We start from the raw sequence: 18,795 nt of genomic DNA on the forward strand, positions 1-18,795 counted from the left end.
GGCTGTGGGGCTGGTGATGTCCTCATCACTGGGGCAGATGGCGAAATTCCCCTGAGGACCATTCATGGGCAGGCGTGCCTTCGTCCGGATAATGGGTGAGGCATGCAAGATCTATAAAGTCCCTTGTGTGGTCCTAAAAACGGAAAACATTTTATGCGTTTTTGCTATTTATTTACACAACAATGGCGTTTTGGGAGCCTGAAAAAGTAAACTTTTAGAAACTGGTTTCAAAACACAACAATACTGTTATCACCACTGTGTAAATTACAAAAAAAAAAAAAAAAAAATTGTGAAAATGGTAACATCATGCACATATGCATTACATGTTTCTTTACAAAGTGACATCGCCAACTACTGGCCTGCCATGTATAATACAGCATTCGTAGTCGTTTTCATGGATCCGTGTGAAATGGGATTGTTTTGACATCACTGATGTCTGTACGATAAAAGGAAATCAAATAATTTTCTGTTTTTAGTACATTGTTGCTGTGTAAACATACCCTTAGGGCCTAATACACAGGGGGAGTTAATGAACTGAAGAGAAACAGGTGTGAGATTAATCAGAAAGCAGGGAGCAGGGAGCAGGGAAAAACAAAACCAAAACACACAGACATAGACATAACCCTGACACTAGTAGGCCCATGATAATACTACTTTTTGCCCTTGGCATCAAATTCTGAGGGAGATTTGATGTTTTATGCTACTAACATAAAACTGATGTTGCTCAAATTCAATATGAAATTTATACTCACTGATCCCACTAGGAGAGCTGTAACTGGTGTGAAACTGATCCATCTTTAGGGGAAAGAAAATGACTGAATCTTAATTAAATATCCATCATATTTACATTTGAAATATTGCACATCAAGCTCTTTTATTGTTCAACATATAATGCAACTGAATACTGTAAGATCTCCTAATTCTGCCATATCTTGTTGTTGAGATGGAACTCGAAGGTGTTTTTGTCCTCCTTAAAATCATAAAGGGTTTGTTCACCAAAAAATTAAAATTCTCTCATTATTTACTCACCCTCAGGTTGTTACAAACCTGTCAGACGTTCGTTTATCATCTGAACACAAATGAAGATCTTTTTGATGAAATCTGAGAGCTTTCTGTCCCTCCATTGACAGCTGCACAACTACCAATTTGACACTTCAAAAGGTTCATAAAGATCGTAAAACTAATCCATATCAATTGAGCGTAACACGAGTATGTACCTCATTGGTTCATGTGGAAGACCAAACATGCTGCGTGACACATGAGAATATAAAGCAATCATGTCTCTTCAGAACATTTGGACTAAACCACTATATCCATATGGAGTAGTTTTACGATCTTTATAAACATTCTGCCACTTCCTCTTTGAACCATTGCAATCTGGCCAGCACTACACTGAGCACCAGAATAGCCAGACATATGAAAAGTTTCTTTCATCAGGCCATCTACCTCATGAACATTTAAATACCCCCAAGCAGGGGCGGAGCCAGACATTGTAAACATTTTAAACATTAATTTTAATTTGGAGTTAACAGCGTTACTGACATCAAAGGAACTTTCGTAAGTAAATTTTGTACATTTTAAGGTTAAATGCATCGTTTTGGTGCACTTTGAGAGCTCTAAATTAAGAGCGTCAACCCATGTCCAGTGTGCAAATTGAAAAGAAAAAAAAAAACATTGACTTGTACCTGGACATTAAAGAGGGCTCAAACATCTTTTAGTAGAGTCTCACTAGACACTGGTGTTTTAGGATGCCATTATTACAAAAATATAATTAAAAAAAACAACAAAAAAAACAAACACACAGCACAGACAGAATGCCAATACAGTTAAATCACCGTCTTTTGCTGTTTTATAAAGGCACAAAGCCATTTCATGGTTTCGATTTGTTTGTTGGCAAAATACAACGTTAGAGACCTTTATGTTAGGCTATGTTTTCAATTTTCGGTTCATTATGAAACAGTGGCTCAGGGTCATTAATGGCAAACACTGAATGAATTTTAGCTGACAAATGCTCTGAGTGAGTGACATGAGTCGTGTCTATGTTCAACTGCGGTGTGCGTGAACTCACTGTCGGAGAGGAGAGAAAGAAAACGCTGCTGGTGTCGGTGTATATACTGCAGAAAAGCGGTATTGGACTGTTTAACAGTTTTAGTAGAGAGATATGTATCGAAACATTTTGACAGCACTGTTAAGAAACCTCAAACCTGAAAGTTTCAGGACGTTAACACCTCTTTTTCACATTAATTTTAAATAATTGTACATATATTGTATATTTTCTATTGTCTATTTTATACAAATTTACCCTCTATTAGATGTATTTATTTATTTATTTATTTATTTATTATGAGGCTATCTGTGTAATTGTTGTAGTTTTTGACTGTGCACTGGACGATTCTGTCACTAAATCAAAACATTGAAAATATAACAGTGAGAGAGAACAATAGATCAGAACTTTTAATATAAATTAACAAAAAATGCTTTGGACAGCTCTTTTGACAGCGTGTCACGAGTTCAGCTTCTTTAACATCATCTCGCAGCAACGAGATATATTGGTAATTAATTACCACTATAACCATCAGATGGCGGCAGAGGAGCTATTCACTATATATTCGCGCACATGAACGCTGTTGCGACGGCTGTTTTTTTTTTTTTTTTTTTGTTTTTTTTTTGAACCACTGAATAAGGACCTCCAAAGTAGCTTTTATAAATGTGCCATAGAACACGTGCCAAAAACATCACTGGTGTGCATCTTGGGACAAAAGGCACTGACATATTTTAAGATAAGTCAGTGCAAGTTCCTTTCAGTTTAAACAGCTCAAACACATTTAAGCCTAGGACTAGCTTAAGCCTGTGAAACCAGCGGATGGACGTCATTTCTGGCAGTTACATACATTTTATAAAGTTTAAGTTATATAAATCTGTTCAAGTAAATTTACTTCCAACTTGTTTCCAGATGAACTGAACATAAAAGACATTAAATCTCTGAAGATCTGATTAAACAAATCCACAAACAGCATTACCAGCTTCACTTATTACTAACCAGACTGACTTTATTTCTGTCACACGTCTACAGAACCTCTTATTGAGAATTAACAGAGGTTTAGCTGTTTGTTTTATTGAAAATGTTTAGTTTTAAACAACTAGCTACTTTTTCTGTTGTTTTGCTTACTTTTGGAATTGAAGCGTTATATGAGAAAAAAAGTAATAATCTCAAAACATTTTATGTTCTTGGAATGTTACAAATAAAAATTCAATGTTGAATTTTAAATCAGTGATGTTTAAGGAACATATCATACAATTTTTTAAACACGTTTCTCTATAACATCATGAAAACTGGACATTTTTTACATTCCCAGAACCAACACTGAATATTTGGAGAACGTTCTTATACCAAAATTGTGTTAATACCATTACATACCTACCTTGAAGTCCTGATCGAACCTCCTGTTTTTTTTTTTTTTTGTTGTTTTTTTTGTTTTTTGCTTAAAAATGAAGGATGCGATGAAACAGGTGAAGCTTGAGCTTATCCGCGCACTAAAAACAAGGCAACTTTCTGTTCTATAGCGCGACGAAAAAAACGAATGTGCGCTTAAAATGCACGGAACCTTTCCTCTTCTCTTATGTCCAGATTGGCCAAGTCCGCTTGCTTTATAGAGTCGCTTACCCGCTTACAGATTTGTGGGCGGAAAAACCGAGAAACCTGCAGCACTGACCCATAATGTCCTCTCGTTTTTTGCAGAAATCATGTGACTTACCGAACCTTTTTTTTTTTTTTTATGTTATGATTAATGCGCTTGAAAGGCGTTTCTCAATACCAAGTACGCAAAGTTCGGACTTGCGTCCTTAGTAGTTCGGACTTGGCAAGTTGGACTCAGGAGAACGGACTCCCGAAGGATGGGAGGACACAAGCCGTGATTCTGCAAATGGTACAGCAGCGTTCTTGACAGCGTCTCTCTCAGCTCGCTCTGGCAACAATAAAACGAAATATGTTATAAAACACCACTCTGCCTCTTTTAGTTTTAATTAAAAAAATCTTAAACATAGTAGCTAATAGCCTCACAAATGTGGTTTAGGCAACACATTCATTGATTATCTTCACTGCATGTAGCAAAACGAAATATAAAACACAACGCTCCCTCTTTTCGTTTACATTTTAAAAACATTAAACATTAATATTTGGTTCAGGCATGTGCATAGCCTACTCTGATTATCTTTTTACTGTAATAAAGTGAAATAGGCTATAATGAAACTGCACTTTACCATCAGCCAAAGCGATTTGTCAGGGAACAAATTATAGACTCAAGAGATACAAGATCGCCCGTTAGATATACAAAAGTTGAATTACAGTGGTGGTCAGAATTATTGGCACCCTTGGTAAATATGATCAAAGATGACTGTAAAAATAAATCTGCATTGTTTATCCTTTTGATCTTTAATTCATAAAATTAGCAAAAATCTAACCTTTCATTTAAGGAAAAGAATTGAAAGTGGGGGAAACTCACATTATGAAATAAATGTTTTTCTCCCAAACACGTTGGCCACAATTATTGGCGCCCTTTTATTCAACACCTTTTTCAACCTCCTTTTGCCAAGATTACAGCTCTGAGTTTTCTCCTATAATGCCTGATGAGTTTGGAGAACACCTGACGAGAGATCAGAGGCCATTCCTTCATGCAGAATCTCTCCAGATCCTTCAGATTCCAGCTCCATGCTGATGCTTCTTCTCTTCAGTTCACTCCACTCATTTTCTTTAGGGTTCAGGTCAGGAACTGCGATGTTCATGGCAGAAGCTTCATTTTGTGCTCAGAGACACATTTTTTTTTGTTGGTTTTGATGTTTGTTTTGGATCATTGTCCTGATGGAAGATCCAACCATGGCCCATTATTGGATTTCTAGTAGAAACGGTCAGGTTTTGATTTTTTATCTGTTGGTATTTGATAGAATCCATGATACCATGTATCTGAACAAGATGTCCAGGACCTCCAGCAGAAAAATAGGCCCACAACATTAAAGATCCAGCAGTATATTTAACCGTGGGCATGGGGTACTTTTTATCCATGTGTGCACCAAACCCATCTGGTGGATTTGCTGCCAAAAAGCTCTTGTTTTAGTTTCATCTGACCATAGAAGCCGGTCCAGTTTGAAGTTTCAGTCATGTCTGACAACTGAATATGCTGGAGATTGTTTCTGGATGAGAGCAGAGGATTTTTCTTAACCCTCCTGAACAACTTGTGGGGATGTAGGTGCTGTTTGATCTTTTTTTTTGGCTTTCTGAGACTCAAGACTCAACTAATCTCTGCAATTCTCCAGCTGTGATCCTTGGAGAGTCTTTGTCCACTCAAACTTTCCTGCTCACTTCACATTAGGACGATTTAGACACACGTCCTCTTCCAGGCAGATTTGTAACATCTTTAGTTTATTGGAACTTCTTAATTATTGCCCTGATAGTGGAAATGGGTATTTTCAATGCTTTAGGTATTTTCTTACAGCAACTTTCTATTTTGTGTCGCTCAACAATCTTTTGCTGCACATCAGAACTATATTCTTTGGTTTTACTCATTGTGATGAATGATTAAGGGAATTTGGCCTCTGTGTTTCCTCATGTTTATTCTCCTGTGGAACAGGAAGTCATGGCTGGACAATTTCAATTTCATGTTCACCCTGGCGAGCTAAAAAAATGTAAATATGAATGGGAATATACTTCAGAGATATTTTACTAATTAAAAATTCTAGGGGTGCCAATAATTGTGACCAACGTGTTTTGGAAAAAAAACATTTATTTCATAATGTGATTTTCCCCCCACTTTCAATTCTTTTCCTTCAATGAAAGGTTAGATTTTTGCTAATTTTATGAATTAAAGATCAAAAGGATAAACAATGCAGATTTATTTTTACAGTCATCTTTGATCATATTTACCAAGGGTGCCAATAATTCTGACCACCACTGTATATGTTTAGCCGCTACAGAGGCATTAGAGCCAGCAGCAAACGTCAGAAGGATTAGTGGAGGTACAGCTGTTCTCGGTGGGGTACATGAGCACTTAGCGCCCGGTGATCGCCTGGATCTCACAACTTCGACAACGTCAGATCAAACTTTCCAATAGGCGCTATCTTTATCAATACACCTCTTTTAAAATGCAATTCTCCCCTTCTAAATTGCCGATTTCTCTCTCTAAATTTCATCAACATGCTTTACTTGCTTGGAAGCTGTTACGTGCACAACTTTTCTCCCCACAAAGAAATTCTTTGCAATAATTTGAATATTTGAATTCATGGAAAAACACTTTTTATTGAGAAGTGGTATGAAAGAGGCATTGTTTTTGTTTTGGATTTATATAAAAAATATTGTATGGTACTATACTGGAATATGAAGAATTTACGACTTTGTATAATCTTCCTCTGCCAGCTAAAACTTTCAATTCTGTTTTCAAAGCTTTGTCTCCAAGTAATGTGCATTTATTTAAAACATACCTTTGCTTTAATGAGAAAAAAACAATTATGCCTAAACCCTTTATTTGATGGTGTTTGTCTTCTTGATAAAAAAATAAATAAAATGTAACAATAAAGCGAGTGTTACATTATTCAGTGTATATACATCTCCTATAGGTGTAATTTTTTTCTGGAACAATTTATTTGACAAAATTCATTGGAAGAAAGCACGGTTACTACCTGGAAAATTTGGATTTCCAATAAAATAAGAGAGGTACACTTTAAGATTTTACATAACGTCTACCCAGCAAACTCCCAAATTGCTTCTTGATCTTTCTAATTTATGTGTATTCTGCAAAGTTGAGGAAGAAACTTTACTTCATTTATTCTACCATTGCAATCATGTTAAATCTCTTTGGGAGGACTTAAGTTATTAAGTTATACTTCCTTTATAAAACATGATTTAAAATTTTTGCTGAAAGATATATTTTTATATTATATCTTATATGTTTTGTCATTTTTTTTTGTTGCATTGTAATTTTTTTATTCACAAAAACATACTTCTCAAGATTTTGCCTAGATTTGATATCTTTCTTGCAGAGATTTTGCTTGTTCATTGATAATAATAAGAATAACATGTTTCTTAAGACTTATGGTGATATTTTTCATACTGATTGAGGTGTTAGATTTTGTTTGTTTGTCCTGTTATATATATATATATATATATATATATATATATATATATATATATATATATATTCTGCAATTGAATAAGAGAGCTCTGCAATTGCATTAAAGAGCTCTCAGAGCTTTCTAATTGAATTATAGAGCTCTCATAATTGTTACTAGTAAGAATTGAATTGTAGAGCTCTCTAATTGAATTCTTACTAGTAAAAATGCAAAATAAGTATTTTACAATTTTAAAATGGCTGCATACCTAATATTTATCTTTTCTGAGCAAGTGCGAATTCACCTTCAAATACAACAGTACATACCTTAAAAAAAAATTGCTTTTCACTACTCCAGTTTAGCAAAGTTTGTATTTGGTTTAATTTGATACCTAGCCTACATAAAATAATTCATTTTTGTTCAACAAAAATAGTTTTTAGATATGTTCATTTTGAAAATACAGTAACTAGCTATATTATTACTTAGGCTACTATTATTTTACCCAAAATAGGCCTATAGCTCCATTAATGGGGGGAATATATTTTAACAAAATATATTCAATAATTTGATCGATTCTCATTTGCTATACAAATCTTCAACATTTTTAAAAACATTACATAGATGAAATGAGCGCAGAATCAACTTTCCGTTGCTGTCCGGATGGTGTCAAACATAAATATACTTTAAAGAAGACAATATGACAATTAACAATGGACAAGGAGTGCAGGGAAGCGAGTCCAAAATATAGGGAGTGCTAATTATGAAGACCAGGTGCAGGGAATCCAGGGAGTGAGTACAGGTGTGGAACAGGGAGGAACATAGGAAATGTATGGCAAGCCGTTTTGACTTTTATTCATTTTCAGGATATGAATTCTTGATATCAACAATTGGTAACACTTTATAATAACGTTCAGTTATAAGTCACTTGTAAATTATTAGTTAATGATGAACTAATCATTTACAAAACATTATTATATGTTCATAAATGATTGATAAGTGATATGTTAATATTTTATGAATGTTTTATTAATTCAGTTATAGGTCATTTATAAATTATTAGATAATGTTCAACAAATCATTTACAAAACATGAATATGCATTCATATATGATTAATAAGTGATATACTAACATTTTATGAATGTTTTATTAATTTGGCTATAAGTCATTTATAATTTATTAGTTAATGATCAGTGATTAGTTAATGATTATTAGTAAATTATCATTAGTAAATGATCAGTATATGATTTATTGATGAAGTTGTAAGCTGGTCTGTGTTCAAAAGCACAAACATGCAGGTATGCTAAAGCACTATTTTTAAGAAGAGTAATTTATTTGTTTTGAAGTGGATAAACATTTATAAATGCCTTACAGTCAGGTGATTCCAGTGGATTATATTAAATCCTTTCACTTATCAGCACAGACTTGTGTTCTGTGTGTGGGGTCTAGTGCTGAAGTCATCCTCTGATCCGGATTTACCTTCCACTGAAGCTCACATCAGGTACACAGAGTTAAACACTCCATGTGTGTCAGAGAAGACAGCTGTCTATACCCTCACCAGTCAGCACTTACACTGCAGTACACACTACAAAGTGTTAAATACCTGTTATAGATGATGTGTAAATGCATGAATAAATCATTTACAAAGCTTTCTGCATCCCCTATTCTAAAGTGTAAACTATTCTTCACTTGTAAATGTGTCACGTATCATTTGTAGACCTTTCTTTCCTGTTACAAATTATTTGTATATGTATACAAGTCATTTATAACACTTTCTGCATACCCTATTCTAAAGTGTAAACTATTCATCACTTATAAATGTGTTACACATCATTTGCAGATGTTCCTGTTACATGATCCATCTCACTCCATCACTTTACCCAAACCTAAAATTTGCATTATTTAAAAAAATAATAATAATAATAAATTTATAAATCAACACTCTGCCACCGTTTAACCAGCACTTAATCATTTAATTTTTTATTTTGTTTTTCATGGAACAGCTCCTCACCATAACATGAAAACGTACCATAAACTGATAAACATAGTCCATTATTTCGTGCATTATTTTCAAGTCTTCAGAAGTCGTACGATGCCATCGTGTGAGGAAAAGATTCTTATAACGTAATATAACCATTATACATTAATAATCGTATCAATCCGCCGTTTCATAACTTTCAAATTAAAATTGGCGCGTCTAACAATATGACACAGGTTTGCGGCAGTGATGTCAAACCTCGCTCCTTATTGGCTGTCACATGTGATTTGCAAATACCATAGAGTGTTTGCGACATGCCGAATTTGAGTTGCTGTGTTAGATTCAGCGTGACGCTTAAAAGGATGGAAATGCAGATCAGAGGAATGATTGCAGCGATTAAACACTTTAATTTCATTCTGTTACTCACACAAAATTATGATTTGCTGTCATTTCGCTGGTAATGTAGCACACACGTCGTCTGTTCTGTATACTGCTTTTTGTAATGTTTTAAATAAATTATTGTGACTTAACGTACATTTATCTGCCTGTTACACTACGTATATTGTCAAAATGGTTATGCTTAAGGTTATAGGGTGGAGTAGGAAGCTTAAAATTATTCTTTTTTTATACAACAGTATATCAACTAAGATAACAGTCACTGTAAATATATCTATATTGCGTTTTTATTTTTGTGAAGTGGCTAAAAATGGTCATGGTCATGTAAAAATGGTCATGTTTAGGTATAAGGGGTGAGTTAGGGGCTCAAAGATATCTATATAATAGTAAAATATATTTGCATAAAAATATTATAATTTTTATATAAAAATATATAATTTAAATATCGCGATTCGTATAGATTTTTATATCCTGTAACTGAAATATATACTTTGCATATGGCAAATAAATGGTAAATTTACAAATTGCAGTTTGTAGCTACATAATTTATAAAGAAGATCTGCAAATGATATGTAACACATTTATAAGTGATGAATAGTTTACACTTTAGAATAGGGTATGCAGAAAGTGTTATAAATGACTTGTATACATATACAAATAATTTGTAACAGGAAAGAAAGGTCTACAAATGACGTGTAACACATTTACAAGTGATGAATAGTTTACACTTTAGATTAGGGTATGCAGAAAGTGTTATAAATGACTTGTATACATATACAAATAATTTGTAACAGGAAAGAAAGGTCTACAAATGATACGTAACACATTTACAAGTGAAGAATAGTTTACACTTTAGAATAGGGGATGCAGAAAGCTTTGTAAATGATTTATTCATGCATTTACACATCATCTATAACAGGTATTTAACACTTTGTAGTGTGTACTGCAGTGTAAGTGCTGACTGGTGAGGGTATAGACAGCTGTCTTCTCTGACACACATGGAGTGTTTAACTCTGTGTACCTGATGTGAGCTTCAGTGGAAGGTAAATCCGGATCAGAGGATGACTTCAGCACTAGACCCCACACACAGAACACAAGTCTGTGCTGATAAGTGAAAGGATTTAATATAATCCACTGGAATCACCTGACTGTAAGGCATTTATAAATGTTTACCTACTTCAAAACAAATAAATTACTCTTAAAAATAGTGTTTTAGCATACCTGCATGTTTGTGCTTTTGAACACAGACCAGCTTACAACTTCATCAATAAATCATATACTGATCATTTACTAATGGTTTGTTCAACATTTGTTCATGATTAACAATTGTTTATTGAGATAATGATACTAAAACAATTTTGTCATAAATACTTCAGTTATTATAAGTGATAAATAATGTCTTAACTAATAACTTATGAACCATCTACTAATGATCTGTTTGATTTATTTAATTGAGATAACTTACAACACATTTGTAAATTGTTAGCATAACACATATTAATCATTTATGATCGTATATTGTAATGATTCGTAAATGATTTGTTCATCATTAACTAATAACTTTTAACTGAACTAATAAAACATTCATAAAATGTTAACATATGACTTATTAATCATTTATGAACGTATAGCCATGTTTTGTAAATGATTTGTTCATAATTAACAAATAATTTATAAATGACTTATAACTGAATTTATTAAACATTCATAAAATATTAGTAGATCACTTATCAAACATTTATAAATGTATATTCATGTTTTGTAAATGATTTGTTAATCATTAACTAATAATTCATAAATGACTTATAACTGAACGTTATTATAAAGTGTTACCCAATTTCTTAAACAGGCACACTTGAACTCACTGATCGATTTATTTATTGTCCTAGTTCTGTTTGTATCGTTTGTATTGTTGTTTTTAGTCATTTGTATTTGTTTAGCCTGTGCTAATGTTTTGTATAAGTGTTTTTTGAGCTTGTGTTGTAAATTGTGTTTTATGTTTTATGTTCTGCAGAACAGGAACCTGCTGGAAACCAGTTTTTAAACTGAGTCAGGCCCATTTAAATTGTAACTTAATGTTAATTTTTAACCTTTCCTGTATAATACATGAAAATGAAATTGATGAAAAAGAAACACAAGAACTACAACTGGCTTCAGCCACAGCCTTCACTTATTTCTTATTTCGTCTGCAGAAGTTCTTATTCAATCTATGTATTGCTTAAACATGCATTAAGAAGAATATGTTAATGTACTTCTCCCCCTCTTGATCACCATCCATTTGCCATATCTTTTGGTTTCCTGTTTGTTTATACTGTATGTTGTAGCATTCTACTGTATATTTAAACATGTAACTTAATAAATAACTTTGCCTGCTTTAAAGACTTTGAGAGTCTGTCATTTTATCACTGATAATGTTGAAATCTGAAGTGATTTTATCTTTCGTTATATAAAGGTTCAGGTTAAATGCTACATTTTATCATCAGTTCTAAGAAAGAATTTTACCTTTAAAGAATAAGAGGTTAAAGAATAACAACTGTAATGATGTCAGATTGATTATATTGGAGTCAGATAAATAACTGAATTATGCACATCATCCCACATCATCCTACCAAAATAACCTATTTAGCGTCTGCTCTGTCTTTCACGTTGACCTCTGTCTTAACACATTCTCCTAAGGAAACATCTGATTTTTGCTCAGCCACTAACTTCTCCTTACTAACATTTAAAGGAGCTTCAAGCATTAGTGTCTCTATCACTTCACATGCTTCACATGACTTTGACTATTCAGTCTTGGATTCTGCATTTAAAAACAAATTAGAGAGATAAATAACTTCTCGAAACTTTTGAACTTGATCCTGTGTCACTGCAGATGCTGGAAAAGCAGAAGGAAACTGAACACCTAGGTCAGGCTGTTCATTTACCATGGATTTGTGTATCACTACTGACTAGGAAAAACTTTCCCACCTGCAAGGTGATTTCCTAGAATAACATGTACTCCAGCAACAGGCAACTGAGATCTTGAGAAATTTAATGACTTTGTTTATTGTCAGTTGATTTCATCTAAGGCTGGTCATTGAAGATTTTAAGCCCAATTTGCACCCCCAATAACTGAGTTTTTGTCCCAAAAATTCCTCAATTGTAACTAACAACCTTTGGAATTTGAACATGTCTGTTTTTAAATGTTAAAAGTAATTTTAATGAATACAAATTATACGTTTTAACCACTTGGTGGAATTGGTGGATGTTCCCTTTATCATGCGCCGTGGTATCGCGTCAACTCATTCACAAGTATAAATATGAAGCTATTGTGAACGTAGTTGATTTTTAATTAATATATCATGTCGATATACAATGCTTACATACTTAAAACTAATCATGGTATTGATGTCTTTGTAAAACTGTCGACTTTATTGAACAGTGGCAAGGAATAGTAATATTACCGAGCTCTGAGAGCCCCCAAGTGGTCGGGACCATTTCCATTGTGTTGTGGCTTGATTCCGTTGTGTTGTGTTTTAATTCCGTTGTGTTGTGGCTTGATTCCGTTGTGTTGTGGTTTAATTCCGTTGTGTTGTGGTTTGATTCCGTTGTGTTGTGGCTTGATTCCGTTGTGTTGTGGTTTAATTCCGTTGTGTTGTGGCTTGATTCCGTTGTGTTGTGGTTTAATTCCGTTGTGTTGTGTTTTAATTCCGTTGTGTTGTGGCTTGATTCCGTTGTGTTGTGGTTTAATTCCGTTGTGTTGTGGCTTGATTCCGTTGTGTTGTGGTTTAATTCCGTTGTGTTGTGACTTTATTTCGTTGTGTTTTGGCTTGTTTCCGTTGTGTTGTGAACTTATGTTTGCTTTTTTAATTTCGTTGTGTTGTGCACTACTGGGCCACCGTAGATACACCTGTGACCAGTGCCTCAAGCGCTCCTTTAAAAAGAGATCTCCAGTTGAGCCAAGGAGGGAACTTTGGCTTTGGACTTTGTTTTGGTTTTGGACTTTGTTTTGTTTGATTTGTCTCCTGCATTTATGCTTCAACATTGTATTACACTTCCAACCATGCACTCTGCCTTACACACTGACGTTACTGATGGACACAGAAACATTGTGATTTCCTTTAATTGTTTTCATTCTATTATTTAATGTTACCTTAATTTAGTAATAAATAAACATCTTCTTGAGCTTAATATTTGGTTTGCATGTGTCCCTTGTTTTTGTTGCTTCCCTTGAGCCAGGGGTCGTAACAATTAAGTGATGATTGAGCATTAGTAATGAATCACTGAAGAAAATATCTTGGCGTGTTACTTAATAATATCTTGGCGTGTTACTTAATAATATCTTGGTGTGTTACTTGATACACATCTTGCGTATCGGGATCACATTTCTAATTTAACAAAAAAAAAAAAAAAAAAACTGAATCAGAAACTTTATGTGTATGACAAGATTAGATCATATCTTTCTTGTTCTGTTTATGAAACTTATCTACATGCAATTGTGTTTTCAACAATGTCTTATTGTCTTCCAATCTGGTCTCTTACCACTAAGGAAATTACTGAACCAATAGCACGATTATATAATCGAGCTCGTAAGATCCCCAGTAATCTTATAAAAAAATATATAGCGTACGTTTTAATCCCCTGGATTACGCTATACAAACATTGTGATCTTAACTTTATTCATTATTAATTTACCATTAATAGTAAATATGTAAAGTTGCATAAAATGGAAATACTCAATAAAGTAGGCCATTACCTCAGACGTTAATGATTGGATTCCACAACTGATTACATAAAACATATATGTTAGGACAATACAACATTTACTGTAGGTGTCATAAAATGTACTGAATTTGATAAATTTTCTATCGCGTTTCTGATTTGGTTGTGAAATTAGCCGATTTTGGGTGTGTAAGATGTGACGGACTCTGTTATCCAGTTGACATTTTCACCCCATAATGGCGGCTGCTCTACCGAAGCGTCATCTAGTGGTTGTTACCCCAAAAGAGTTTCGCCTTTGGTTTCTGTTGCAGCTCCACGTTAAAAGTTAAAAATATGAATTTCATATCGAATGTTAGACAATGTATGAAGGGGATTGCACACAGTGGACACTTATTGCTTTTTAAAGTGTGTTTTCTATTCATATTTCTGGGTATTTTCATAGTTTTATTTCCATTTCATGCATTCTATAATCTTATCATGTGTTTCGAATAGATGGAGCTGTATTGCTACTACATGACTCACTCTCTCTTTTCAATTGTTTCTGTCATATAGCTTTTAAGAATTCACTGTGTTGTTTAGTAAATGTTTATTGCAAACTGTGTTTTGTAAAGCACTTAATTCATTGTTTTACTGAACATGTTTATTTCCTTTAATTTCATACTACATTTAACATAATGTGAATAAATGGTGTTTATTGTTATATTGAGAGCAGCAGCGCTAGAGAGAACTGCTGTGGATGGAGCTGTATTATATCTACATGAGTCACTACTTACTCTCTCTTTCTTTTCCACTGCTCTGTGTGCAGGCAAATAAATCTTAATAACACTGGAGTGTGTCCTAATTCATAAGTAGTTGAAATCTCTAGGTCTCAGAAGACTTCTCCGTGGTCTGTTCAGCTCAGTTTAGAAATCAGAGACTTTTTTTAACAGGCGAGCTTCTTTGTTATAAGTAATATAGTTTTATTAATTACAGATTAAGTAGTTTACATACACTACACTAAATAAAATTACAGTCAACACAAAATTTTCTATCTAATACATATATTTTTCCTTTCTATTCTACAAATGCATTACAATATCAGTTTTCTTTCATTCTTTAATAAGTAATTAATACATGCTTTAATAAAGGCATTACAATACCAGTTGTTATGGAAGCCCGTTTCCGCCACAAAAAAAAAAAAAAAAGCCACTAAAAAAAAAAAAAAGATGAATTGCGACTTTTTATCTCAGAATTCTGACTTTTTAACTCGCAATTGCGAGTTTATATCTCACAATTGCGAGTTATAAAGTCAGAATTCTGAGATATAAAGTCGCAATTGCGTGATATAAAGTCAGAATTCTGAGAAGTCGCAATTGCGAGTTATAAAGTCAGAATTGCGAGATATAAAGTCGCAATTGCGTGATAAAAAGTCAGAATTCTGAGATAAAAAGTCGCAATTGCGTGATATAAAGTCAGAATTCTGAGATATAAAGTCGCAATTGCGAGTTATAAAGTCAGAATTCTGAGATATAAAGTCGCAATTGCGTGATAAAAAGTCAGAATTCTGAGATAAAAAGTCGCAATTGCGTGATAAAAAGTCAGAATTCTGAGATATAAAGTCGCAATTGCGTGATAAAAAGTCAGAATTCTGACTTTTTTTCCTCGCAATTAACTGATGGTCAGTATCTCTGTCTGTAACAGTGCATCCAACGATAGCCGTGCTGCAGTGAAGTCTGAAGCTGTTGGTGTATAAAATGTGCCACTTCAGCTTTGTCTGATTTATTGCGCCTCCACCACAGCTGATTCTTCTTCTTATTATGATTATTATTATATTGTTATTATTGTGTAAAATTCATTAGTGTATCCATTCTGTTAAAAACAACTTTTATTGCCCAAATACCTCGACTGTAATTTGCAGAATTGCATGATTCTACCCTTGAGTTGCAAAGTTAATGAAACATGATAGGTATTGGTTGTTTTAGTATTAAGCCCACTAGATGGCAGTAAAAGCTGTTTTTCTCCTTGAAACGCTGTGTACAAGGTTACCGTGGAAACATTCTATATGCATATTCCTGCATAATGCATATGTCCGGAGACTAATCTTTATGTGTCTCCTCCAGTAAAATCAATATTTCTTTATTGGTAAATCGGCGCTAAAAATAATCCTTTATGATGTCCTCTATTTTATGTATAATAATAACAAAGCAGCAATCCTGATGGTCTATTTAATGTATAATAATAACAAAGCAGTAATCCTGATGGTCAGTCGCAATGAAAGGAAACGCAAGCAAAGTAAGAACTGTGAGAAATAACGTTTCACAGTAGTGAGAAAAAGTCAGAATTCTGAAATATAAAGTCGCAATTGCGAGAAATAAAGTCAGAATTCTGACTTTTTATCACGCAATTGCGACTTTATATCTCAGAATTCTGACTTTATAACTCGCAATTGCGACTTTATATCTCAGAATTCTGACTTTATAACTCGCAATTGCGACTTTATATCTCAGAATTCTGACTTTTTATCACGCAATTGTGACTTTATATCTCAGAATTCTGACTTTTTATCACGCAATTGCGACTTTATATCTCAGAATTCTGACTTTATATCACGCAATTGCGACTTTATATCTCAGAATTCTGACTTTATGTCACGGGCACACAAGAACAAGATGTTGAGATCCAGTTGCAGCATTAGCATTTATTGGGGAATCCAGAAACGTAAATCCAAAGGCAGGCAAGGGGTCAAAATCCAGATAATCCACAGTCCACAAAACAAAAAGCCAGAGATACAAACAGTGCACGTAACAATACAACAAACCACAACCAAGGACAGAAACAACTGAGTATAAATAGACAGACACTTAATGAAGAAACACAAAACAGCTGAGTGCAATGAATGGGATAATGAGTCCAGGAGTGAGTATGGGAATTGTAGTCCAAGGGGTGAAAACAAGAGTCCAGGATGGAGTGCCCTCTAGTGCCCTCGGTGATGGCAGCGGGCTCAGGCTGCTCGGGCTGCTCTGGGACGACAGCGGGCTCAGGCTGCTCGGGCTGCTCTGGGACGACAGCGGGCTCAGGCTGCTCGGGCTGCTCCGGGACGGCAGCGGGCTCGGGCTGCTCCGGGACGGCAGCGGGCTCGGGCTGCTCCGGGACGGCAGCGGGCTCGGGCTGCTCCGAGTGCATCCTCCAAGCATGCAAGGCAGCCAAAACATAAAACGTGTGGAGAGCCCTCTTGGCCATCACTGGACTGATAGGGAGAGCCTGCAGGACTGGAGTGAACTCACTGGCTGGAGCGGGCTCTGGAGCGGACTCACTCGCTGGAGCGGGCTCTGGAGCGGACTCACTGGCTGGAGCGGGCTCACTGGCTGGAGCGGGCTCTGGAGCGGACTCACTGACTGGAACGGGCTCACTGACTGGCGCGGACTCGCTGGCTGGAGCGGGCTCTGAGGCGGGCTCCCTGGATGGAGCGGGCTCTGAGGCGGACTCACTGGCTGGAGCGGGCTCTGGAGCGGACTCACTGGCTGGAGCGGGCTCTGGAGCGGACTCACTGGCTGGAGCGGGCTCTGGAGTGGACTCACTGGCTGGAGTGGACTCACTAACTGGAGCGGACTCTGGAGTGGACTCACTAACTGAAGCGGGCTCTGGAGTGGATTCACTGACTGGAGCGAGCTCTGGAGAGGCCTCCGGGTCTTGGGGGATGGAAGCCTTCCTCCTCCTCTTCCTCCGTTTAGATGTGGGAAGCGGAGACTCAGTGCCAACCTCCTCTGAGGCCTCTGAAGCGGATTCACGGGCTGGGACGCACTCATGGGCTGGAGCAGGCCTTGGAAAGGACACACGGGCTGGAGCGGGCTTTGGAATGGACACAAGGGCTGGAGCGGGCTTACGGACTGGAGCGGAGTCACGGGCTGGAGCGGGCTCTGGAGTGGACACACGGGCTGGAGTGGGCTCACGGGCTGGAGCGGGTGCTGGAGGTAGTCGAAGCAGCCCATTCCCACGCAGATGCAGGTAATTGGAGAAATTCCAAAAGTTTAACCCCCTTACCAGCTCCATCTCCCACTGCGGCAGAGGTTTATCCAGACAGTTATTAATTGTGTCTTTGAGGACCGTATCAGAGAGACCATACCCCTCCGCCCGTGACCAGAACTTCTGGACGAATGCCCGCACTCCCATTCTCCTCTGGCGGAGAGTTGCCAAAAGGGCCTGAGCCTCCTCAGCCCCCACTGATGACCGGAGTCTCCTGCTGCTGGATCTCTGCATGGTGGTTTGTTCTGTCACGGGCACACAAGAACAAGATGTTGAGATCCAGTTGCAGCATTAGCATTTATTGGGGAATCCAGAAACGTAAATCCAAAGGCAGGCAAGGGGTCAAAATCCAGATAATCCACAGTCCACAAAACAAAAAGCCAGAGATACAAACAGTGCACGTAACAATACAACAAACCACAACCAAGGACAGAAACAACTGAGTATAAATAGACAGACACTTAATGAAGAAACACAAAACAGCTGTGTGCAATGACAATGAGATAATGAGTCCAGGAGTGAGTATGGGAATTGTAGTCCAAGGGGTGAAAACAAGAGTCCAGGATGGAGTCCCCTTTAGTGGCTGACTAGGGCACTCTCACTAGTGATCATGACACTTTATAAC

The 18,795-nt window shown here is 36.0% G+C and overlaps 1 protein-coding gene across 1 annotated transcript in view; it reads right to left on the reverse strand.

Annotated features, from left to right (window-relative positions):
• The window catches only part of LOC125263976 (protein kinase byr2-like), a 25,051-nt gene extending 6,647 nt beyond the window's left edge, over positions 1-18,404 (reverse strand). The window contains exons 1-4 of the mRNA XM_048183176.1: positions 18,189-18,404; positions 17,808-17,996; positions 3,816-3,965; positions 501-534 (exon numbers count right to left, since the gene is read on the reverse strand). Of these exons, the coding sequence (XP_048039133.1) occupies positions 501-534; positions 3,816-3,965; positions 17,808-17,996; positions 18,189-18,404 (589 nt within the window). The remainder of the gene's footprint in view (positions 1-500; positions 535-3,815; positions 3,966-17,807; positions 17,997-18,188) is intronic.
• Between the last annotated feature and the right edge of the window lie 391 nt (positions 18,405-18,795).

The sequence above is a fragment of the Megalobrama amblycephala genome, linkage group LG3 (assembly GCF_018812025.1).
Source record: "Megalobrama amblycephala isolate DHTTF-2021 linkage group LG3, ASM1881202v1, whole genome shotgun sequence".
NCBI lineage: Eukaryota > Metazoa > Chordata > Actinopteri > Cypriniformes > Xenocyprididae > Megalobrama > Megalobrama amblycephala.